A 21,929-nucleotide genomic window follows, 5' to 3' on the forward strand; every position below is an offset into this window, starting at 1 on the left:
TTGTCTCCCTTTGTGATTTCTTAGTTATTTCTACTTCTGATTTTAGATTCTGGATGGTTTTGCTTAGCTCCTTCACTTGTTTGTTTTCCTGTAATTCTTTAAGAGATTTTTGTGTTTCCTCTTTCATGACTTCTGCTGTTTGACTCACTTTCTCCTGCATTTCTTTAAGGGTTTTTTTTTTTTTTTTTTGTGTGTGTGTGTGTGTGTGTGTGTGTGTGTTTCTTCTTTATTTGCTTCTATCTCTTGAGCCTTATTCTCCTGAATTTCTTTAAGTGATTTTTGTGTTTCCATTATACGGGTTTCTAGCTTATTCATGTTCCCCTGTATTTCTTTAAGAGATTCATTTATGTCCTTTTTGTGTTCTTCTAGCAGCATCATGAACAGTGATTTTAAATCCAAATCTTGTTTTTCTGGTGTGTTTGTGTAACCAGGCCTTGCTGATGTTGGAGAGTTTGGTTCAGATGCTGCCATATTGCCTAGATTTTTGTTAGTAGCGTTTCTGCGTTTGCCCTTTGCCATCTTGTTATTTCTGGAGTTAGTTGGTCTCGTCTCTGGCTGGTGTTTGTGCCTCCTGTGAGGCTGTAGGGCTATTTCTGCAAAACTGGATGACTGGGTTTCCCCTGTTACAGATTGCTGATGTGCTGTCCTCCTCTTGTGTGCCCTTGGAGCCCTAGTGTGCCTTGCGTCAGATTGTCTGTGTGAACCAGGCGGTACCCGTTTGCTCTTTCAGGGAGTGCTGATGGTGTATGCTGTGGGACCTTTCCGAGTGCTGGTCACTCTGCTGGGCAGCCGATCTCCAAACCGGGTCGGTGTGCACAAGGCTAGCCTAGCTGCTGAGGCCCTGAGTCTAGGCAAAAGCCTGGCAGGCTAACGACCAAGCAAAGTTCCCCTTGGGCTATGACTGTTAATTGGTTCTGTCAGGTGGCCAGGATGGTGGAGAGTCTGCTAGGCTAACAACCTCCTGGCTGGGTTGGCACACAGATGGCCCACAGAGCAGCCCAGGGCCTGGGGTCAGTCCAAGGCCTGTCCGGCTTAGACCCCTGCTATGTTAGCCTCAGGCTATGACTCTTAGCGGACTTTGCGTGTTAGAACTATCTGGCATCCTGTAGGCAAAATGGCGGCGTGCGCCGGGCAGGGCAAACAACCTCCTGGCCGGGTTTGCACATCGATGCCCCCCCCCCCCAACAGCCCAGGGCCTGGGTGCAGGCCAAGGCCCGTGGGCTTAGACCCCCGTGATATTGGCCTCAGGTTATAATTGAGTACCTCAGTCTGTCTGCTTTCTCTGGCGCCTGAGATCTAAGATGGTGGTGAGTCTCTTGAAACTGATTGGCTGGAGGCAGAGTTCTGATGTGATGTGCTCAGTTCTTGGGCGCAGGCAGACACCTGGCGGTTTGCACCCCCAGAGATCTAAATCTCGGGGTGATACAGTACCTAGTGATGCTCTTCTTCTCCTGCAAGCAGCAAATATTGACTAACTTCTTTAGTTCTTTGTATACCTTGGATATTAGCCCTCTATCGGATGCAGGGTTAGTAAAGATCTTTTCCCAATTTGTTGGTTGTCGTTTTGCCCTATTGACCGTGTCCTTTGCCTTATAGAAGCTTTGCAGTTTTATGATGTTCCATTTGTCGATTCTTGTTCTTAAAGTGTAAGCCATTGGTGTTCTATTCAGGAACTTTCCCCTGTGCCCACATGTTCAAGATTCATTCCCACTTTCTCCTCTATAAGCTTCAGTGTGTCTAGTTTTATGTGTAGATCCTTGATCCACTTGTACTTGAGCTTTGTACAAGGGCATAAGACTGGGTCGATTTGCATTTTTCTGCATGCAGACCTCCAGTTGGTTCAGTACCATTTGTTAAAAATGCTGTCCTTTCCCACTGGATGTTTTTAGCTCCTTTGTCAAATATCAAGTGACTGTACATGTGTGGGATCTTTTCTGGGTCTTCAATTCTATTCTATTCTATTCTATTCTATTCTATTCTATTCTATTCTATTGATCTTCCTGCCTGTCTGCATACTAATATCAAACAGTTTTTATCTATTGCTTTGTAATAGAGCTTGAGGTCAGGGATGGTGATTCCCGCAGAAGATCTTTTGTTGTGGAGAATAGTTTTTGCTATCCTGTTTTTTTTTTGTTTGTTTGTTTTTGCTTTTTTTGTTGTTGTTATTCCAGATGAATTTGAGAATTGCTCTTTCTAGATCTATGAAGAATTGATTTGGGATTTTGATGGGGATTGCAATGATTCTGTAGATTGCTTTTGGCAAGATGGCCATTTTTACTATATTGATCCTGCCAATCCATGAACATGGCAGATCTTTCCATCTTCTGAGACCTTCTTCTATTTCTTTTTTCAGAGGCTTGAAGTTCTTGTCATACAGATCTTTCACTTGCTTTGTTAGGGTCATACCTAGGTATGAAATATTATTTGGGACTATTGTGAAGGGTGTCATTTCCCTAATTTCTTTCTCATCTTGTTTATCCTTTGAGTAGAGGAAGGCTACTGGTTTGCTTGAGTTAATTTTACATCCAGCCACTTTGCTGAAGTTGTTTATTAGCTTTATTAGTTCTCTGTTGGAAGCTTTGGGGTCGCTTCAGTATATTTTTATATCATCTGCAAATAGTGATATTTTGACTTCTTCCTTTCCAATTTGTATTCCTTTGACCTCCTTTTGTTGCCTGATTCCTCTGGCTAGGACTTCAAGAACTATATTGAATAGATAGGGAGAGAGTGGGCAGCCTTGTCTGGTCCCCGATTTTAGTGGGATTACTTTAAGTTTCACTTCGTTTGGCTACCAGTGGCAGTTTCACTTCGTTTGGCTAACTTGATGTTGGCTACCAGTTTGCAGTATATTGTTTTCACTGTGTTTAAGTATGGGCCTTGGATTCCTGATCTCTCCAAGACTTTTATCACAAAGGGATGCTAGATTTTGTCAAAAGCCTTTTCAGCATCTAATGAAATGACCATGTGATTTTTCCTTTAGTTTGTTTATGTAGTGGATTACATTGATGGATTTCCGTATATTGAACCATCCCTGCATTTCTGGGACAAAGCCTACCTGATCGTGGTGAATTATAGTTTTGATGCATTCTTGGATTTGGTTGGCCAGGATTTTGTTCAGTGTTTTTGCATCAGTGTTCATGAGGGAGATTGGTCTGAAGTTCTCCTTCCTTGTTTGGTCTTTGGTTTAGGTATAAGCGTAATTGTGGCTTCATAGAATGAGTTGGGTAGTGTTCCTTGAGTTTCTATTTTGTGGAATAGTTTGAAGAGTATCGGTATTAACTCTTCTTTGAAAATCTGATAGAATTCCCCACTAAACCCATCTGGTACTGGGCTTTTTTTTTTTTTTTTTTAAATGGGAGACTATTAATGACTACTTCTATTTCCTCAGGACTTATGGGACTATTTAGATGCTTTATCTGATCCTGTTTTAATGTTGGCACCTGGTATGTATCTAGAAAGTTGTCCATTTCATCCAGATTTTCAAACTTTGTTGAGTATATACTCTTGTAGTAGGATCTGATGATTTTTTGGATTTCCACAGTTTCTATTATGTCTCCGTTTTCATTTCTGATTTTATTAATTTGGATATTATCTCTGTGCCCTCTGGTTAGTCTGGCTAAGGGTTTATTTATCTTTTTTTTTTTTTTTCAAAGAACCAGCTCCTTGTTTTGTTGAGTCTTTGTATAGTTCTTTTTGTTTCTGTTTGGTTCATTTCAGCCCTGAGTTTGATTATTTCCTGCCTTCTACTCCTCTTGGGTGTATTTGCTTCTTTTTGTTCTAGAGCTTTCAAGAACACTGCCAAGCTGTTAGTGTAAGCTCTCTCCATTCTGTTTTTGGAGGCACTCAGAGCTATGAGTTTTCCTCTCAGCACTGCTTTCATTGTGTCCCATAAATTTTGTTATGTTGTTACCTCATTTTCATTAAATTCTAAACAGTCTTTAATTTCTTTCTTTATTTCTTTCTTGACCAAGCTATCGTTGAGAAAAGCATTGTTTAAAGTCCATATGTATGCATGTTTTCCATCATTTTTGTTTGAGCTTAAGACCAGCCTTAGGCTGTGGTGATCTGATAAGGTACATGGAATAATTTCAATATTTCTATATCTGTTGAGGCCCATTTTGTGATCAATTATATGGTCAATTTTAGAGAAGGTATCATGAGGTGCTTTAAGAAGGTATAGTCTTTTGCTTTAGGGTGGAATGTTCTATAAATATCTCTTAGATCCATTTGGTCCATAACTTCAGTTAGTTTCACTGTATCTCTGTTTAGTTTCTGACTCCATGATTTGTCCATTTTTGAGAATGGGGTGTTGGTCTCCCACTATTATTGTGTGGGGTGTAATGTGTGCTTTGAGCTTTATTAAAGTTTCTTTTATGAATGTGGGTGCCCATAGATGTTCAGAATTGACAGTTCATCTTGGTAGACTTTCCCTTTGACCAGTATGAAGTATCCCTCCTCATCTTTTTTGACAACTTTTGGTTGAAAGTCAATTTTATCCGATATAAGAATGGCCACTCCAGCTTGTTTTTTGGGGGCCATTTGCTTGGAAAATTGTTTTCCAACCTTTGACGCTTAAATAGTGACTTTCTTTGTCACTGAGGTGGGTTTCTTGTATGCAGCAAAACGTTGGGTCCTGTTTACGTATCCAGTCTGTTAGTCTATGTCTTTTTATAGGGGAATTGAGACCATTGATATTAAGAGGTATTAAAGGAAAGTGATTGTTGCTTACTGTTATCTTCTTAGTTAAAGGTGAAATTCTAGTTGGGTAGCTATTTTCTATTGGGTTTGTTGAAAGATTACCTTATTGATTTTTCTGCCATGTGGTTTCCTGCCTTGTGTTGGTATTTTCCACCCATTTTCCTTTGCAGAGCTGGATTTATGGAAAGATATTGTATAAATTTGCTTTTGTTATGGAATGTCTTGTTTTCTCCATCTATGGAAATTGAAAGTTTTGCTTGGTATAGTAGTCTGGGCTGACATTTATGTTCTCTTAGGGTCTGTATGACATCTGCCCAGGATCTTTTGGCTTTCATTTTCTGGTGAGAAGTCTGGTGTAATTCTGATAGGTCTGCTTTTATATATTACTTGACCTTTTTCTCTTACTGCTTTTAGTATTCTTTCTTTGTTTAGTGCATTTGGTGATTTGATTATTATGTGATGGGTGGAATTTCTGCTCTGGTCCAATCTGTTTGGAGTTTTATAGGCTTCTTGTATGTTCATGGGCATCTCTTTCTTTAGGTTAGGGAAGTTTTCATCTATAATTTTGTTAAAGATATTTCCTGGGCCTTTAAGATGTAAATCCTCACTTTCTTCTGTACTTATAATCCTTAGTTTTGGTCTTCTCATTGTGTCCTGGATTTCCTGAATGTTTTGGGTTACAAGCTTTTTGCATTTTGCATTTTGCATTTTCTTTGACTGTTGAGTCAATGTTTTCTATGGAATCTTCAGCATCTGAGATTCTTTCTTCTACCTCTTGTATTCTGTTGTTGATGCTTGCATCTATGACTCTTGTATTCTTTCCAAGGTTTTCTATCTTCAGAGATGTTTCACTTTGCAATTTCTTTATTGTTTCTATTTCCATTTTTAGACCCTGGATAGTTTTGTTCAGTTCCTTCACTTGGTTGTTTTTTCCTGAAATTCTTTAAGGAATTTTTGTGTTTCCTCTTTAAGGGTTTCTACCTGTTGACCCATGTTCTCTTGTGTTTCTTTTAGGGATTTTTGTGATTCCTCTTTAAGGGCTCCTGCATGTTGACCCATGTTCTCCCATAATTCCCTATGGGATTTTTGTATTGCCTCTTTAAGGGCTCCTACCTGTTGACCCATGTTCTCCCGTATTTCTTTAAGGGTTTTCCCTGTTTTCTCTTTAAGGGCTTCTACCTTTTGATCCATATTCTCTTGTATTTTTTTTAAAGGGATTTTTGTGCTTCCTCTTTAATGGTTACTACCTGTTGACCCATGTTCTCCTGTATTTCTTTAAGGGAGTTATTTATGTCCTTCTTGAAGTCCTCTATCAGCAATATGAGATGTGATTTTAAATCTAGCTCATGCTTTTCTGATGTGATGGAGTGTCCAGGATTTGCTGTTGTGGGAGAATTGGGTTCTGATGGTGCCATGTTTCCTTGGTTTCTATTGGTAATGATCTTGCATTTGCCTTTGGCCATTTTGTTTTCTCTGGTGTTAGCTGGTTTTGCTGTCTCTATCTTCTCTGTCCTGTAGGCCTGTATTTCTGTACTCCTGGGATTCCCTTTCTCTCCAATGTCCTGCAAACAGCTGGTTCACCAGGAAGTATCAGGTGATGGGGTCTCCCCTGTGGCAGACTTGGCAATGGTCGAATGCCCTGCAGACTGTTAGTTCTCAAATGTTCTGCTGCTCCTGCATCTCGAGGGCCCTGATGATGCTGGTTCTTGAATGCCCCACTTTTGCCAGTTCAAATGCCCTTCTGGTGCCAGTTCTCAAATGCCTTGCTCCTGTCAGTATCCTTCCTGATACTCCTTCCAGAGTATCAGGAAGTAGGATCCTCCCTGAGTCAGAAATGGTGCAGGTCTACCACATCCAACGGAATGGGGGGTGGTGGGGGAGGACGGAAGGGGAGTGGTGATCTGGAGGTTGTTGGGTAGTGAGTGAGTCCCAGAGCAGCTCTGGGCCTCTAGGGGTGGGGGGTGATTCTTACCGAATTCCCTGCTCCTGCCAGTTCTCTAGAGAATATCAGGAAGTAGGATCCTCCCTGTGTCAGAAGTGGCACAGGTCTACCGCATCCGAGGAACAGGGTGGTGGTGGGGAAGGGGGGGGGGCAGAAAGGGACAGAAGGGGAGTGGTGATCTGGAGGTTGCTGGGTAGTAATTCCCAGAGCAGCTCTGAGCCTCTAGGGGTAGGGGGTTATTCTTACCAAATGCCCTGCTCCTGCCAGTTCTCTAGAGAGTATCAGGAAGTAGGATCCTTGTCGTGTCAGAAGTGGCACAGGTCTACCACATCTGAAGGAATGGGGCAGTGGGGGGTGGGGGGGTAGGGGGTGGGGTGGGGCGGGGCGGGAAGCAAGATGACCATTTTTACTATATTAATCCTGCCAATCCATGAGCATGGAAGATCTTTCCATCTTCTGAGGTCTTCTTCAATTTCTTTCTTCAGAGACTTGAAGTTCTTGTTATACAGATCTTTCACTTGTTTAGTTAGAGTCACACCAAGATATTTTATATTGTTTGTGACTATTGTGAAGGGTGTCATTTGCCTAATTTCTTTCTCAATCCATTTATCCTTTGAGTATAGGAAGGCTACTGATTTTTTTTGAGTTAATTTTATATCTGGCCATTTTGCTGAAGTTATCAGCTGTAGAAGTTCTCTGGTGGATTTTTTGGAGGACACTTAAGTACACTATCACATCATCTGCAAATAGTGATAATTTGACTTCTTCCTTTCCAATTTGCATCCCTTTGACCTCCTTTTGTTGTCGAATTGCTCTAGCTATAGAACTTCAAGTACTATATTGAATAGATAGGGAGAGAGAAGTCAGTTTGTCTAGTCCCTGATTTTAGTGGAATTGCTTCAAGTTTCTCTCCATTTAGTTTGATATTGGCTACTGGTTTGCTGTATATTGCTTTTGCTATGTTTAGGTATGGACTTTGAATTACTGATCTTTCCAAGACTTTTAACATGAAGGGGTGTTGAATTTTGTCAAATGCTTTTTCAGCATCTAATGAAATGATCATGTGTTTTTTTTCTTTGAGTTTGTTTATATAGTGGATTACATTATTGGATTTTTATATATTGAACCATCCTTGCATCCCTGGGATGAAGCCTACTTGATCATGGTGAATGATCATTTTGATGTGTTCTTAGATAATGGTTTTCAAGAATTTTATTGAGTTTTTTTGCATCAATAATCATAAGGGAAATCCTTTTGAAGTTCTCCTTCTTTGTTGGATCTTTGTGTGGTTTTGGTATCATCATAACTGTGGCTTCACAGAACAAATTAGGTAGTGTTCCTTCTGTTTCAATTTTGTGGAATAGTTTGAAGAGTATTGGTATTAGGTCTTTGAAAATCTGATAGAATTCTGCGCTAAACACATCTGGTCCTGAGCTTTTTTTGATTGGGAGACTTTTAATGATTGCTTCTATTTCTTTAGGGGTTATGGAGCTGTTTAGATGGTTTATCTGATCCTGATTTAACTTTGGTATTTGGTATCTGTCTAGAAAATTGTTCATTTCCTCAAGATTTTCCAGTTTTGTTAAGTATAGGCTTTTGTAGGATCTGATGAGTTTTTGAATTTCCTCAGTTACTGTGGCTATATCTCCATTTTCATTTCTTTTTTCTTTTTTTATTATTTTCTATATTCTTTGTTTACATTCCAAATGATTTTCCCTTTCCTGGTTCCCCCTCCTCATAAGTCCCATAAGCTCTCTTCCTCTGCCTATTTCCCAATCAACCCTCTCCCACTTCTCTGTCCTGGCAATCCCCTACAATGCTGCATCAAGCCTTCCCAGGACCAGGGCCCTCTCCTTCCTTCTTCTTGGGAATGATTTGATATGTGAGTTGTGTCTTGGGTATTCAGAGCTTCTGGGTGAATACCCACTTATCAGTGATTGCATTTTATGTGTGTTCTTTTGTGAATGAGTTACCTCACTTAGGATGATATTTTCCAGTTCCAACTATTTGCCTAAGAATTTCATGAATTCATTGTTTTTAATTCTCTTTTCATTTCTGGTTTTGTTAATTTAGATATTGTCTTTGTGCCCTCTGGTTTGTCTGGCTGTGGGTTTATCTACCTTGTTGATTTTCTTAAAGGACCAGCTCCTGGTTTTGTTCATTCTTTAAATAGTCCTTTTTGTTTCTACTTGGTTGATTTCATCCCTGAGTTTATTTCCTGCTGTCTACTCCTCTTGGTTGTATTTGCTTCTTTTTGTTCTAGAGATTTCAGGTGTACTGTTAAGCTGCTAGTGTATGCTCTCTCCATTTTCTTTTTGGAATCACTCAGAGCTCTGAGTTTTCCTCTTAGCACTACTTTTCTTTGTGTCCTATAAGATTGGGTATGTTGTGCCCTCATTTTCATTAAATTCTAAACAGTCTTTCATTTCTTTATTTCTTCCTTGTCCAAGTTATAATTGAGTAGAGCATTGTTCAGCTTCCATGTGTATCTGGGCTTTCTGTTGTTTTGGTTGCTATTATTGAAGACCAGCCTTAGTTTGTGGTGATCTGATAGGATGCATGGGATTATTTCAATCTTCTTATATCTGTTGAGGTCTGTTTTGTGACCGATTATATGGTCAATTTTGGAGAAGGTACCATGAGGTGCTGAGAAGAAGGTATATTCTTTTGATTTAGGATGAAATGTTCTATAGATATTTGTTAAATCCATTTGGTCTATAACGTCTGTTAGTTTCACTGGATCCCTGTTTAGTTTGTGTTTCCATGATCTGTCCATTGATGAGAATGGGGTGTTGAAGTCTCCCACTATCATTGTTTGAGGTGCAATGTGTGCTTTGAGCTTTAGTAAAGTTTCTTTTATGAATGTGGGTGCCCTTGCATTTGAGCATAGATGTTCAGAACTGAGAGTTCTTCTTGATAGATTTTTCCTTTGATAAGTATGAAAATTTTTTGATGACTTTTGGTTGAAAGTCACTTTTATCCGATATTAGAATGGCTACTCCAGCTTGTTTCTTGGGACCATTTGCTTGGAAAATTGTTTTCCAGCCCTTTACTCTGATGTAATGTTTGTCTTTGACACTGAGATGTTTTTCCTGTATGCAGCAAAATGCTTGGTTCTGTTTATGAATCCAGTCTGTTAGTCTATGTCTTTTTATTGGGGAAGAGTCAATTGATGTTAAGAGATATTAAGGAATAGTGATTGTTGCTTCCTGTTATTTTTTGTTATTTTTATGTTTGTGTGGCTATCTTCTTTTGGGTTTGTTGAAAGAAGATTATTATCTTGCTTTTTCTAGGATGTAATTTCCCTCCTTGTGTTGGCGTTTTCCATCTATTATCCTTTGTAGGACTGGATTTATGGAAAGATATTGTATAAATTTTGTTTCATCATGGAATATCTTAGTTTATCCATCTATGGGAATTGAGAGTTTTTCTGGGTATAGTAGTTTGGGCTGGCATTTATGTTCTCTGAGGGTATGTATGAGATCTGCCCGGGATCTTCTAGCGTTCAAAGTCTCTGTTGAGAAGTATGGTGTAATTCTGATAGGTCTGCTTTTGTATGCTATTTGATCTTTTCCCCTTACTCATTTTAATATTCTTTCTTTGTTTTGTGCATTTGGTGTTTTGATTATTATGTGACAGGAGGAATTTATTTTCTGGTCAAATTTATTTGGAGTCCTGTAGGCTTCTTGTATGTTTATGTGCATCTCTTTCTTTAGGTTAGGAAAATTTTCTTCTATAATTTTGTTGAAGATATTTACTGTCACTTTAAGTTGGGAATCTTTACTCTGGTCTATACCTATTATCTTTAAGTCTTCTCATTGTGTCCTGCATTTCTTGGATGTTTTGGGTTAGGAGCTTTTTGTATTTCACATTTTCTTTGACTGTTGTGCCAATATTTTCTATGTGATCTTCTGCACCTGAGACTCTTCTATGTCTTGTATTCTGTTTGTGATTCTTGCATTTATGACTCCTGATTTCTTTCCTAGATTTTTTATCTCCACAGTTGTCTCCCTCTGTGATTTCTTTATTGTTTCTACTTTCATTTTTAGATCCTGGATGGTGGTTTTTTTTTTTTTTTCAATTACTTCACCTGTTTGGTTGTGTTTTTCTATAATTTTTTCAGGGATTTTTGTGTTTCCTCTTTAAGGGCTTTTACCTGTTTACCTGTGTTCTCCTGTATATCCTTAAGGGAGTCATTTATGTCCTTAAAGTTCTCTATTATCATCACGAGATGTGATTTTATATCAGAGTCTTGCTTTTCCAGTGTGTTGGGGTATCTAGGGCTCACTGTGATGGGAGAACTGGGTTCTGATGATGCCAAGTAGCCTTGGCTTCTGTTGCTTATGGTCTTCCTCTTGCCTCTGGCCTTCTGGTTCTCTCTGGTGAGAGACGGCTGTTCTTGCTCTCACTGTGGCTTGTCCTTCCTGAAAGCCTTTGTGTCAGCACTCCTGTGAGAGCAGTTCTCTCCAGGAGGAATTTGGTTATGGAGAACTGTGGCACAGGGTCAGTTCCAGGGTGCAGACAGAAGCCAGAAGGCTCGTGTTCCAGGCTACTCATGGTTCCTGTGTCCTGAAGGTTTCAGCCAGGTCAGTCTGGGCTCACAGGCTTGTCCACACTCTTGGGGGGGGGGGTGGGGGGAAGCCAGCTCTTTCCTAGTGGTATCTGACTGTGTAGCTCTGGGCACCAGAGGGAAACCAGACGGCTCCTGTCCCCCAGCTTCTTCTTTTAATGTTCCTTTAGGAGATCCAGACCCATAATTCCCGCCAACTTTGATAAGTGGTACACTTTTATTAGCTTTGCAATGGCAGAGCCCAATTTCAGGATTTAATTTCTGCCCTCTGTTCAGCAGCACAGCTGAATTTTGTAAGCATAGTTGACACATGATAGTAATGTAGCTCTTTGGAGGATTTAAAGGAAATCAGCTAAAATGGAGTCACCTTATTATTAAATATTATTATCTAACATATACATAGTTCCTCGAAAAGTAGCAGATACACCAATTTTTCATTCTGACTCGATTAGCAGTCTTATTCTCTCACACCACAATACTCAGTAAGCAAAATCGATCAAAATCTGGGACGTGTTGCTGAGTGTCCTTGATACAAACTAAGAATGGCATCATATCGAGATGCGTAGTTTTCAAAGTTAGGAGCATCATCCAGTGATTCGGGTTGCTATTTGGGGAACATGTTTGTATTAAGATGCCTTTTCGTGGCAATGTCACTGGCCCCTAAAACTGAAAACAGGACAAAACTCAAAAAGCTGTGTCTGAGCAGCCACAACAGAACCCACCCCTCCAAGCTCATCTCCGTTGTAAGAGTCTGATCCGCCTCTGGGAGGGAGAGTACTTATAGTCTCATAAATGCCAAGGTAGCAGGTTATCTGAATTCCCAACAGCCCTTTGGCAGGTGGGCATCTCACAGAATGCACTGTGTAAGCTGTGGAATGATAGTCAGAAGCCGGGTGGCACGGGAGGAAGATGGAGGAATCACAGTAAATGGTAAAAGATATGGAGGAAAAGAAAAAGAAAAGAAAAGGCAGGCAGGCAGGCAGAGAGGGGTAGAAAAATATTCTCTGAAGTCATTGAATTCTGTTGCTTGGTGTATACCAAATTATCATCCTGTAAAAATCACTCTCATTTTTTCTTTCGTTTTTATGTTTGTGTACATGGTCTTGTGTGTCTAAGTGTGTATCTGTGCGTGTGGAGGTCAGAGACCCACGCCTGGTCTCCCCTTCTCGCCCCTGTCCCCAGCCCTCCACACTGTGGTTACTGACCAGTACCATTATGCCTAGTTTTATTGTTAGGGCTGAGGATCTGAACTCGGGTCTTTATTTCTGCGTAGCAGACACTTCCCTGGCTGAAGAGCCTTCCAACACCATCTCTTTTCCATTCCCATTCCAAAGCTACCACAGCTCGACAATTTGCAAAGTAAAATATAAGGAATTATAGAAAGAGTAAAGTCTATATTAAATTCCCATTAGATCGAACATGTAGATAATCTCTCTGCCAGCGGATTGCAGGGCTTTGAAATCTCTGTGCTCCTGTTGGTGGTATTTGTCCCCCAGCCACAGTAGGCTGACTCAGCATAAAGACAAGAGATTTCTTCGCACGCAGTCCCGGCTGCTCTTTTCTGGTCTGCGACAACTGGATGGAACCACATGATTATCATTATTACATTAATCCTATCTTTTTGATAATGTCAAAGCCATTAAGCCAAAGGTCACGGGGAGAAGCATGTGTTTGTCAGAGACAATGGGGTTTATTCCTCAGTGGAGAGAGAGAGGACAAGAGGGAGCCTGCACTCCCACGAGGGTCTGTGAATGCTTCAGCAGGAGACTTCTGGGCTTTTTATTTTATCTTTTCAGCATTTGTACCCGGAGAGATCAAGGGGAGCCTGAGAAAATAGGCGTTCTCTTTAGATTCTCCTATTGAAAACTAGGGGTGGTTCTTTGACTCGATATTTTGTGGGTGACATAGCAGCTTCCTTCCTGTCTGTGCTAAAGAATAAGTATTAGTAAATAGCTTTTAAAAACCGTAGTCTAGGGACTAAACCGTAAACCAAAGAGTACACATGCAGGGAGCCATGGCTCCAGCTACATATGTAGCAGAGGATGGCCTTATCCGGCATCGATGGGAGGGGAGGCCTTTGGTCCTGTGGAGGCTTGATACCTCAATGTACTGGACTCTAGAGTGGTGAAGTGAGAATAGGGAGTGGTATTGGGGAACACACTCATAGAGGCAAAGGGGAGGGAGGATGGGATGGGGGTTTTGCAGAGGGGAAACCAGGAAGGGGGATAACATTTGGAATGCAAATAAATAAAATAACCAATTTTAAAAGAAAAAAGAAAACCATCATAGTCTTGGGGTAGTACCCGGGACATGTAGTTTGTGCTTGTACCGAGCAAATCAAAATGAGCCAACTGTATCAGGCCAGACTGTAATAAGAGGTGTCAAATCAGTTGTCAACAGCAGAGGCCACCTTTTCTCATTCTCCATTATGTGTAAAAAACAACATCATATAAAATTGAAATAAAACGAAAATCTTGTTCCTAATCTTCACCTGGACTGTTTCCTTGTGGCTTGCTATTTTGAGACAGCATCTTTCTAAATTTCCTGAATGTTAGCTTCAAGTTTGACACCCCCTGTTCCAGCCTCTCTTTTACTGGGTACCAGGACTGTGGCTCTCGGTCGCACAGCTCACCTCGTAATGTTTTACCATGTGTTAGCACGGATATTTATTTACCTAACTTAGTAGTCTTTGTAGCCATATAGTGTCTATGACATAGAAAAGTATTGTTTTAAATTGATTGGTCAGGCCATCTCAGAAATTTAAAACACATCTATATCCCTGTTTTTGTAAACTAAGTTTGAAACTTGAAGACCACCAGACATACAGGCTGAGATGCTGAGGGCTTCCTGAGACAATCTCATTTATACGGCTTTTACTTTTTGACCCGGCTCCACTGCAAAGCAGAAAATTGAGTTATCTGAGCATTTACCAAAGTCAGCATGTCTCAGTCCAATGCCTCACATTATCAAAGAAGACAGCTCCCCTGTGGAATACCGTAACACCCCAAACATGGCTTTGTTTATAGTTTCTTTTCTGAATTACTGCTCCCAGGGCCAGTGGGCTCCCGCAGACCTTGACTCTAGCAATTCTCTCCAGCATCTAACTATCCCTGACATGGAAAAAAAAATCAGTACACAGCCAAAGAACAGAGCTAAATTGCTTACTAGAAACTTGAGAGGTTTTAATTTGAAATTTTGTATGAGCCTCCGGCTTTTTTTTTAAAGAGGATGCAACATGAAGCCTATCTTTAGATTTTAGCTTTGCTATTTTATATAATAACCAAGGACAATGAAGCCCTTCAGACGTAAAGTGTTTCTTACCAGTATGGAAAGTGAACTGCCAGTGTACCTTTGGGGCAGGGGCGAGGGTGGGGCGGGGTGGGGTGGAGCTGGGGCAGGGTGGAGTTGGGGGCAGGGTGGGGTGGGGGTGAGCTTACTATGTTGCTATGAAATGCAGGTCACTGAAGTATATCAATTATTTAATGAAGCTGTTAGGGAATACTTGAAGAAAACAAAGGAAAAACTTCTTAGTCTCTGAATTTGTAGTTAAAACACCCACGTGCTTAACAGGCATTGGCTGTACTCTTTGAGGCACACATTTGGTTGTTAATGCAGAGAAATCCACATTTCAGAGTTTGTTAAAACTTTCCCTGTTGCCTCTTGATCAGGTGTTGTGAAGAAGGGAAACACACAGAGGCCAAGAATAGTGCATCCAACAGTGGTCCTTGAGAGGTTTTGGCATTTTTGTCTTACTGTAGACTGATTCATTGAACACAGGGACTTGTCTAAAAATTTTGTGTAACTATCAGGCTTATATCAACTATCCACACCTAAAAACACCTTTAAATGACTCTACATAGAAAAACATAAAATGCACGTGAATATTCATTTTGATTTGCACATTTAAAATGTATTCTCAAGTCTGTGCAAGTCAAAGAACTCTTTGGCATATCAACCTCCATAATGTAATTTCAGAATCATTTGCAGCTGGATAAGAGGGGCTATGAAGTCAACCACCTGCTCTGGCACAGCGTGGCCGCTTGGTCCTGCGTTCAGCACAATCGTCCTCAGCTGAGTGAAGTGCTTGACCACCTCCTCTTCCACAAAATGCAGCTTCGGACGAAATGCTGGTAAGGGCAATCCTATAAATCCAGAGTGACTCCCGGAGACCTTAGCGCCGAAATGTTAATCACAGCTCAGTTGACTAAGAATACACTTTATAGTCTCAGCTCCAAAGACAAAAGCCATGCACATACGTTATGCCGGCCCCACAGATGAATTGTTGCACCTCTGTTGTCCTGCTTTGCTGGCGGCTCTGTGCGGTTTGTCTCTATTAAATGAAACGTGTTAGAGATAAGAAATCCATTCCTGTGTTTAAAACATTCCTTATTTCTCATGTTGTTAAATCTCAGCCATGAGACCATCTATCACATTTTTCGAAATGAATGTACTGATGCTATTTCTTTGCACTTTTCAAGGAACATACAAGTCAATTTAATCTCAGCAAGGGTTCTAGTTCACGTGTTAATTTAAGAAGGAACGTAGATGCCACCCGAAAGCAGGCTGGTACAGTGGAAGGAAGACCTTAAGTTTTATAGATTGACCGGGAATAATTATCCATATTTGTAGGGTTCAGTGTATTGTTTAGTGTGTGTGTGTGTGTGTGTGTGTGTGTGTGTGAGCTCAAGTTAACTAACATACCTACCACCTCTTATACTTGTTTGTTCTTGGTGAGAATCTTAAAACCTATGTCTCTACATTTTGAACACATGATGTGTTGATGGTGGTTACCACCCATGTGGCTCGCTAGAAGTCCATCCCACTGTTTGATGGTTCCTTCTTCTGTACAGGGTTTGTCCTCCTTCCAGGCCTCAGATTAACTTCCCATTAGATTTCTAAGAGTTTGGATTTCACGTGGGAGGCCATGCGATATTTACCTTCCTTTACTATCCTATGCGCTTAGCACGGTATTCCCCAAGTTTACCCATGTTGTCACTAAAGGCAAGCTCCATTTTCTCTGGGCTGAGGGCTGAATAGTGTTCTGTGTGACATAAAGTCCATCTGTCAGTGCTTAGGGTGAATTGCTTCTGAGGAAAAACGTGACAGGTACTCAGCATTCTGATTTCAGTTCCATTGGATGCTTAATCAGAAGGGAGGTCATGGGTTAAAGGGTATCCCATTTAGAATCTTTTGAGGTGTTTTCAAACGTTCTTGTTGGTTTCACTTACATTCCAACCTACCAAGAGTTCTCTTCCCTCACAATTACCTTCAATTTCCGTGCACATACCCACAGAAAGATGTGTGAGGTGAGAGTTCACACCCACAGTAACAGGTGTGAGATGAGAGAGTTCACACCCACAGTAACGGGTGTGAGATGAGAGTTCACACCCATGGTAACAGGATGCAAGGTGAGAATTTACATCCATGGTAACAGGTATGAGGTAAGAGTTCATACCCACTGTAACAGGTATGAGGTGAGAGTTCACACCTGTGGTAACAGGTTTGAGGTAGTAGGTCATACCCACGGTAATAAATATGTGGTTTCAATCTTTATTACTTTAATTATTAGTGAAGTAGAACATAGTTCATGCAATTGTGAGCTGTCTGTGTGGGGTCCTTTCAGAACTATTGAGTCAAGGCCTTTGTCTTTTAAATTGGGTTATTTGCTTGCTTGCTCTTGGATTTTTTGAGATCCTTATTTACCTTAGATATTAATTCATCAGATGCATACTATTTTTTCACATATGAATTCTCTCTTCTTCTCTTTTCTCCCTCTCCCCATTCCCTTTAATCCTCCTCTCCTTCCTTCTTCCATCTCTCTTTGACAGAGCCCCATGTGGCTCAGTTTAGATTTGAATTTATTGTGTGATCTAGGCTGGCCTTGAACTCATGGTGGTCCCTCCTGCCTCAGACTTAAGGTAAATTGTTTAACCATTTTTAAATGTTGTATCAACAGATATTTAATTTAATTAATTTGCTGACCACTTATGCTTAAGGCCTTTAAGAACCAGGCACTTCACACATTTGGGATTACAGACAATACAAAGTGTTGTTGTTTTTAAAATGAAACTGAAGTCAGTTTAATATGTTTGCTAGAGCCTAGAACAAGGTTCCAAGTGTCCCAGTAGAGGACATTTCCCAGGACATCACTGCACTGTCACCTGGTAACTGCCTGGGTCATCTGAAGCTCTACTTTTCTTCGGGAGGATGTGAGAATCATCTAGCCAGGTGGGACAAGCGCACACAATGCTGAGTAGAGGGGTGTACTGGTCAAGTGGTCAACAGTGCAAATACGAGGAAGGGCACAACAATCATCAGAATATTGCCAAATCATTTTGATACTGTTTCTTGTGTTTCTCTTTTCATTTTAAGAAAGTAATCTTTCATTAGAAAAATTAATACACCATTCTAGTCAACTGATGTTCGAGACAGACTATTGAGAGTGTGGTCTTGTTTGCCACTAAGCCTGAAGACCTGAGTTTAAATCCTACAACATGCATGGTAGAAGATGAGAATCAACTCCTGAAAACTGCCCTCTCACCTGCACACACGTGCCTGTATATATGGAGGCACACAGGCATGAGAGCACACACACACACACACACACACACACACACACACATTACATAAATGTAAGGTTATCTTTAAAAGTGTCTCAGTCAGTGTTCCATTGCTGTGAAGAGGCACAATGCTCACAGCAACTCTTATAAAGGACAATGTTTAATTGGAGCTGGCTTACAGTTCAGAGGTTCAGTCCATTAGATATTAATTCATCAGATGCACACTATTTTTCCACATATGATTTCTCTCTTCTTCTCTTTCCTCCCTCTCTCCATTCCCTTTATCCTCCTCTCCTTCCTTCTTCCATTTCTCTTTGGAGCATGGCAGGATCCAGGCAGATATGGTGCTGAGAAGTTCTGTATCTGGATCTATAGGCAGCAGGAAGAGAACTGGCTTGAGTTTATGACACCTGAAAAGCCCGCCCTCATAGTGACACACTTCCTCCAGCAAGGCCACTCCTACTCCAGCAAGGCCACTCCTACTCCAGCAAGGCCACTCCTACTCCAGCAAGGCCACTCCTACTCCAACAAGGGCACTCCTACTCCAACAAGGCTACTCCTACTCCAACAAGGCCACTCCTACTCCAACAAGGCCACTCCTACTCCAGCAAGGCCACTCCTACTCCAACAAGGCCACTCCTACTCCAACAAGGCCACTCCTACTCCAACAAGGCCACTCATACTCCAACAAGGCCATGCCTCCTAATAGAGCCACTTCCCGTGAGCCAAGCATTGAAACAGCAGAGTGTACATGGGCCATTCCAGTTCAAACCACCACAAAGAAGTTGACTAAAATTTTAAGCTTGCACTAAATCTGTTCAGGATAGCATCACAGTTAATATAAAAGTAACTTTTCTTACTAGGGTGTTTAGAGGACTTACACAGCAGCATGTACAGATAGCCAAGAGGCCATCAATCCAGATAAAACAAAACAGCGATCTAATTATTGGAACCTCAGCAGAAACATCTTTATGCCTTCTAGGGATTCTTTTCTGTCATCTTCATGGTATATTCTATGATGTACCTGAGGGTAATGCGGAGACTGGGAAAGCAAACAACATATTTATAATAAATCGAGATACTGAAAGGGCTGGTGAGAAGTGGGCTCTGTCAAGATTTTCTTGACCGACAGACACCAGAGGAAAGATACCTTTTCTTAGCCTCCAAACTATGACACCAGTGAGGGTCAAGAGGAACAACTGGAGCGATGTCAGCTCCTGTGGGTATCAGAGACAACACAATGATGAATAATGCTGAGATATCTAATGCAATGAAAGACAACTTAAGATACTCAATGAAGTTTCATTCATGGTGGCCAAATATGTGCATACGGATATGTAATTCTCATGTGCTCATTCTGATTGGTTGGTCTGTAGCTGACCCATTTATCTCCCTGTTACATAGCCCCATTTCTTATAACCACATTTTCAGAGTTCCTATAACACAAAAGGAAACAAAAACATCAGTTTTTAAGTCTGAAAATAGACAGGGTCTGATCTATGAGAGGACACACACACACACACACACACACACACAATCTATTACAGAATTAGAGCAGCCTTGCTGGGACTATGATGTCCCAAGAGGAAAGGTTGTCCCCAAGCCAACTCCGTATAAAACACAAGGGGCAGTCAGAGGAGAGGAGGATGCAGCTTCTCCTCCCCTCCCCCAAGCCGCCACGCAGCTGGAGGTGGGCAGCCTGCTGGAGGGCAGACTAAATTTCACATGCTGTTGTAGACTCTGTGTTCTGCCCTGCAGGGTGGCCTTTCCTAGAGTGCCCCATTTGCTTTGGAGAGCTAGCTCAAGCCAACCCCAAAGGCTTTCAAATCTAACATGAAAAAATATATATGTCTAATTGAATTGCTGGCCTACAAAGACAGCTGAGAAATGTCACATGACATTTCAGAGGAGTGTCATCACATAAAAGCCCACTACCCACCTCCCAAAGCAAGCTAGCAGTTTATGTGTCCAGGTGTCCAGCTCATATGCCCAGATATCCAGCTCATATGGCCATGTATGCATTAAAAAAAGCCCCGATGATTTAAAACCGCATCAACGTGGCAAATGTTTGTTAGACTTTAGAGAGTGTTTGTGACTGCCTTGAAATAAAGAATCAGGCCTTGGGGTACAATAGATCCTGCACTTTCCTGCCAGGTCACTGCTGTCCTTTGTCTGAATCCCTCAGCCCTGGCAACTCCAGCATTCCTGGGCATGTCTCACTGGAAGCATTTAAACAATAGCTGTGGTACTGTCTTCATTCTTCATGAGCTGTGGTAACTGTGTGTGAGGTCCCAGGCTTCTACTTTGCTGATTTTTCTTGGTTCACATCTCATTCCTCATAGATCTATAGATCCTTCTCACTGTTTGTAAGCATTTAATCTTCTAGTGGGAAATATACATTTATGTATCACCCCATCAGCACGCAATGCTCAGCCTAAGTCAGGAGACCTCCATTTTGGATGGCTTATTACCTGTGCCAGTTTCAGTGAGTCACTGAACACTGATGAGCAGTTTGTTGACCAATTAGAAAAGAGCTATCATTTATCCCTTCTGTTTCCTCCCTGGAAGCCCTCCCACATAACCCTCTTCCTTCTTTCAAATCAAGACCCTCCTAATTGTTGTTATATATGTGTATATATACAATATATAATAGAATATTTAAATACATCCTGCTCAGTCTGTATAATGTTAATTGTATGTATATGTATTCTGAACTTCTTAAAAAATTTCTGAGACGTTTAAGTAAGACAATCCTCCCCTACTGACGTCTAACTCAAATTTGAACGGATTTTCCTCAGCTAGTGAGATTTGTACTTCAGTGCATCTCTTCATGAATTAATCAGATTGCTTCATCCTCCCCTTCTCTTCCTACCCTCCTATCCCTGCCTCTTCCCTCCTCTCTGCTCACTATATAGCCTCAGCTTGCTCTGAGTTCACCAGGTAGACCAAGCTGGCCTCGAACTCATAGAAATCAGCCTGCCTCTATTTCTATCCCATCTCCCTTTCCTAACCTAGTGTCTAAACAGGCTGCAAACACATCAGTTGCAGCTCCTACGTGCTCCTCCTGTTCCTATGTGCTCTCCCCTCTGTTCCCACGTGCTCCCCCTCTCTGTTCCCACGTGCTCTCCCCTCTGTTCCCACGTGCTCCCCCTCTCTGTTCTCACGTACTCTCCCCCTCTGTTCCCATGTGCTTTCCCCTCTGTTCCCACGTGCTCCCCCTCTCTGTTCCCACGTGCTCTCCTCTCTGTTCCCACGTGCTCCCCCTCTCTCTCCCACATGCTCCCCCTCTCTGTTCCCACGTGCTCTCCTCTCTGTTCCCACGTGCTCCCCTCTCTGTTCCCACGTGCTCCCCCTCTCTGTTCCCAGTGCTCTCCCCTCTGTTCCCACATGCTCCCCCTCTCTGTTCCCATGTGCTCTCTTCTCTGTTCCCACGTGCTCCCCCTCTCTGTTCCCACGTGCTCCCCCTCTCTGTTCCCACGTGCTCCCCCCTCTGTTCCCACATGCTCCCCCTCTCTGTTCCCACGTGCTCTCCTCTCTGTTCCCACGTGCTCCCCCTCTCTGTTCCCATGTGCTCTCCTCTCTGTTCCCACGTGCTCCCCCTCTCTGTTCCCACGTGCTCTCCCCTCTGTTCCCACGTGCTCCCCCTCTCTGTTCCCATGTGCTCTCCTCTCTGTTCCCACGTGCTCCCTCGCTCTGTTCCCACGTGCTCCCCTCTCTGTTCTCACGTGCTCCCCCTCTCTGTTCCCACGTGCTCTCCCCTCTGTTCCCACGTGCTCCCCCTCTCTGTTCCCAGTGCTCTCCCCTCTGTTCCCACATGCTCCCCCTCTCTGTTCCCATGTGCTCTCTTCTCTGTTCCCACGTGCTCCCCCTCTCTGTTCCCACGTGCTCCCCCTCTCTGTTCCCACGTGCTCCCCCCTCTGTTCCCACATGCTCCCCCTCTCTGTTCCCACGTGCTCTCCTCTCTGTTCCCACGTGCTCCCCCTCTCTGTTCCCATGTGCTCTCCTCTCTGTTCCCACGTGCTCCCCCTCTCTGTTCCCATGTGCTCTCCTCTCTGTTCCCACGTGCTCCCTCGCTCTGTTCCCACGTGCTCCCCATGCTGTCTGTTCCCCCTTTCACAGCCTCCTTGCTAAGTCCTAACATCAGCTGCAAGTGTCATTT

General features: G+C 42.1%; 1 protein-coding gene across 2 annotated transcripts in view; it reads left to right on the forward strand.

The window, feature by feature from the left end:
* Positions 1-21,929, forward strand: part of Tmem232 (transmembrane protein 232) — a 228,400-nt gene that overhangs the window by 35,207 nt on the left and 171,264 nt on the right. For both annotated transcript variants that reach the window (XM_052193337.1, XM_052193338.1), the window contains exon 7: positions 15,186-15,340. In XM_052193337.1, coding sequence (XP_052049297.1) covers positions 15,186-15,340 — 155 coding nt within the window. The remainder of the gene's footprint in view (positions 1-15,185; positions 15,341-21,929) is intronic.

The sequence above is a fragment of the Apodemus sylvaticus genome, chromosome 9 (genome assembly GCF_947179515.1).
Source record: "Apodemus sylvaticus chromosome 9, mApoSyl1.1, whole genome shotgun sequence".
NCBI classification, from domain to species: Eukaryota; Metazoa; Chordata; class Mammalia; order Rodentia; family Muridae; genus Apodemus; species Apodemus sylvaticus.